This window comes from Gavialis gangeticus, unplaced genomic scaffold (assembly GCF_001723915.1).
Source record: "Gavialis gangeticus isolate Ggan-Ray unplaced genomic scaffold, GavGan_comp1, whole genome shotgun sequence".
In the NCBI taxonomy this organism is placed as follows: Eukaryota; Metazoa; Chordata; order Crocodylia; family Gavialidae; genus Gavialis; species Gavialis gangeticus.
Window position 1 is genome coordinate 130,932,714 of NW_017728992.1, and position 2,510 is coordinate 130,935,223.

A 2,510-nucleotide genomic window follows, 5' to 3' on the forward strand; every position below is an offset into this window, starting at 1 on the left:
AATTTAGGGTTTTTTTTTTGCCGGAACCATCCCACGGCCGGGGGGGGGGGGCTGCCAGTAGGTTCTGAGCTGCAGGGGGCCTGCTCCTTCCTTCCATGGCAGTGGCGGCCCCCAGACCTCCCAGATGGGCTGCTAGTGGGCCAGGTACCGGGTCCGAGCTAGGGCAGCACTTTTCCTGCTAATAGCCCACCCAGGGATCCCCAGGGGGTAAAACCACCGCAGAAGGTAGAACTGGGCCCCCCGCTGCCTTTCCCCCCCAGGGCTTCCAGCACCCTATGCACTGTCTCTACCATCTGGGATCACCCAGAAACAGGATGGCTTTGCCCTGAGGACAGTGCAGGAAGGTAGAAGGAGGCAGCTGAGTGTGCTGGCACCTGGAGGAGGTGGCAGAGAGTGCATTGGGCACTGGAAGCCCAAAAGGGCTCAGGGATGGATGCAACACTCCAATTTGTTAGGTAGCAAACTAAAATATATTGGGATGTGTTTTAGTTTGCTACATAACAGTCATTTGCTTTGCAATACATCACCGCATGTGTACAAAGTGACAAAATTAAATCGCAACACACTACTGCTCATGTAACATGTGACACAATTAGACTTCTAAAAATGGCAGTTTCATCACATGTACAAGCAGCCATATGGTCATATATAAAACACCTAAGTTTCCTATTTGTGGAACAATATTATATTATGTTTTTATTTAATGTTTTATTGTTTAGACTGCAAGGAGATAACTTAGCGGAACAGGCGGAGGATGTCTCGCTCGTGTCTCTGGCTCCTGAGCAAACGCTGCTTGACTCTGATGGTAAGTTACATGATGTATGTAAGGCTGCTCTTGTATCAAACCAGGTTATACTGATGAAGTAGTGGCTTTAAATAAAATATGTAGTCAAACTAGAAATTATTAAAGACATTTAATATTGAAAAGTCTACAACAACAAAAAACAAATCAAATCCAGCTCTCTGAGCACCCTGGATGTAGCTTTAGAAAGCACAATAGATTATAAAACAACACTTTTTCTTCCATCTTCCTAATCACCGATCTGGAAACAGCAGACCCATAACTTATGATTATTCCCCCAAGAAAAGTCTTTCCAGATCCTGCCTCACCTCTCCTGCAGTTCCCACTGTAAAAACATGGGCTTTACAATGTGCCAGAATAGTTTACCAGTCACACCAGATGGTGTTGAGCTTGGTCTTACTGTTGCTGTATATTCCAGGCAGTCCCTCAAATAGAAACAATTTCCAATGAAGTATATCTAGACCAGACTAGTTTTGGCTTTGACTTGTTAAGACTTTAGCAGTCACCTACTGGTAAGGCCATATTTTACTTTGGTAAATAAATAATTAATAAATATAGATCCAAAATATACTATTTTACTTATCCCATCTTATGTCTGCTACTCTACACAAGGCCATTCAGAATCTTTTCCTAGTTTTGAATGTTCTTTAATTGTTTGCTCCACACACTTCTTTTGCAATTCAGTGATTGTTACAGTTAGTAGCTCCACCTGCATTACTGAAGAAAAAATGTAGACCTGCCTATCCACACTTCTGCATTCTTGCTCTCAGACCATTAGCATACCCACTGTGCTCTGCCATTTCATACCACTCTAAGTCTCTCTCCTATGGCAGCAGAACGTGATCAATAAAATAGGAGGCTTGGTTGTGTAACAGACTCTCTGCAGCTGATAGGGGTTCAGAGGAATTAAGACCCTGAATCCTACACCTCTCCCCTGAAGAGGGAGGAAGATATAGGTTGGAACCTTTTCCTTATGTACACATCTACCTCTTGTGGGTAAACAGCTACTCACTGACAACCCATTACCCAGATAAACAGAAAATAACAGTCCCTTAGGGAAGAAGGTGTGAGGGAGGTAGTTATGTGCTGCCAAATTTTTTACAAGGGGCTGTCAGAAATGTTCTGCCTCCTAACATAAGCTTTTTCCTACAATGCTTGTTAGCAATATATTTTGATTGAAAAATGCAACTGTCTATTACAAGATAGCATTGCCCAGAAACAGGAACAAAACTCATCAAAGCCAAACCTATCAACCTATACCCATGGTTCTTAACCTTTTTTGCACCAAAACCCATCTGTAAAACATTGATGTCCAGTCCCGACCCACAGCCCCTATTCCTGCTAGTTGACCCATCACTCCCAACCCACAGCTTCCTGGCCATGCTGGTGGCTCTCACTTCCCACTCACAGCCCTGTGGCACTGCCAGTCCCCCTCACTCCTGATCCACAGCTCCCTGGCCTTGCTGGTGCCCTTACTCCCAATCTGCAGCCCCCAAAAGGGGCCCCCAACTGCCCCCGCCCGACTCAGGCTGGACTGTGGTCTCTGCAGCAGCTCCAGTTAATGCAAATGGAAGCAGAGCAAGTCCAACCCCAGCGTGGTCTGGGGGGAGGAGGAGGAGAGGCCTGTGGCACTCTGCCCCACCCTGGGCTGGGGCTCCCACACACCACACCACACCACACCACACCACACGACACCACACCACACCAG

General features: G+C 46.1%; 1 protein-coding gene across 5 annotated transcripts in view; it reads left to right on the plus strand.

Annotated features, from left to right (window-relative positions):
* The window catches only part of CUNH8orf34 (chromosome unknown C8orf34 homolog), a 418,058-nt gene that overhangs the window by 332,501 nt on the left and 83,047 nt on the right, over nt 1-2,510 (plus strand). For all 5 annotated transcript variants that reach the window (XM_019527768.1, XM_019527771.1, XM_019527772.1 and 2 more), the window contains one exon: nt 720-805. In XM_019527768.1, the coding sequence (XP_019383313.1) occupies nt 720-805 (86 nt within the window). The remainder of the gene's footprint in view (nt 1-719; nt 806-2,510) is intronic.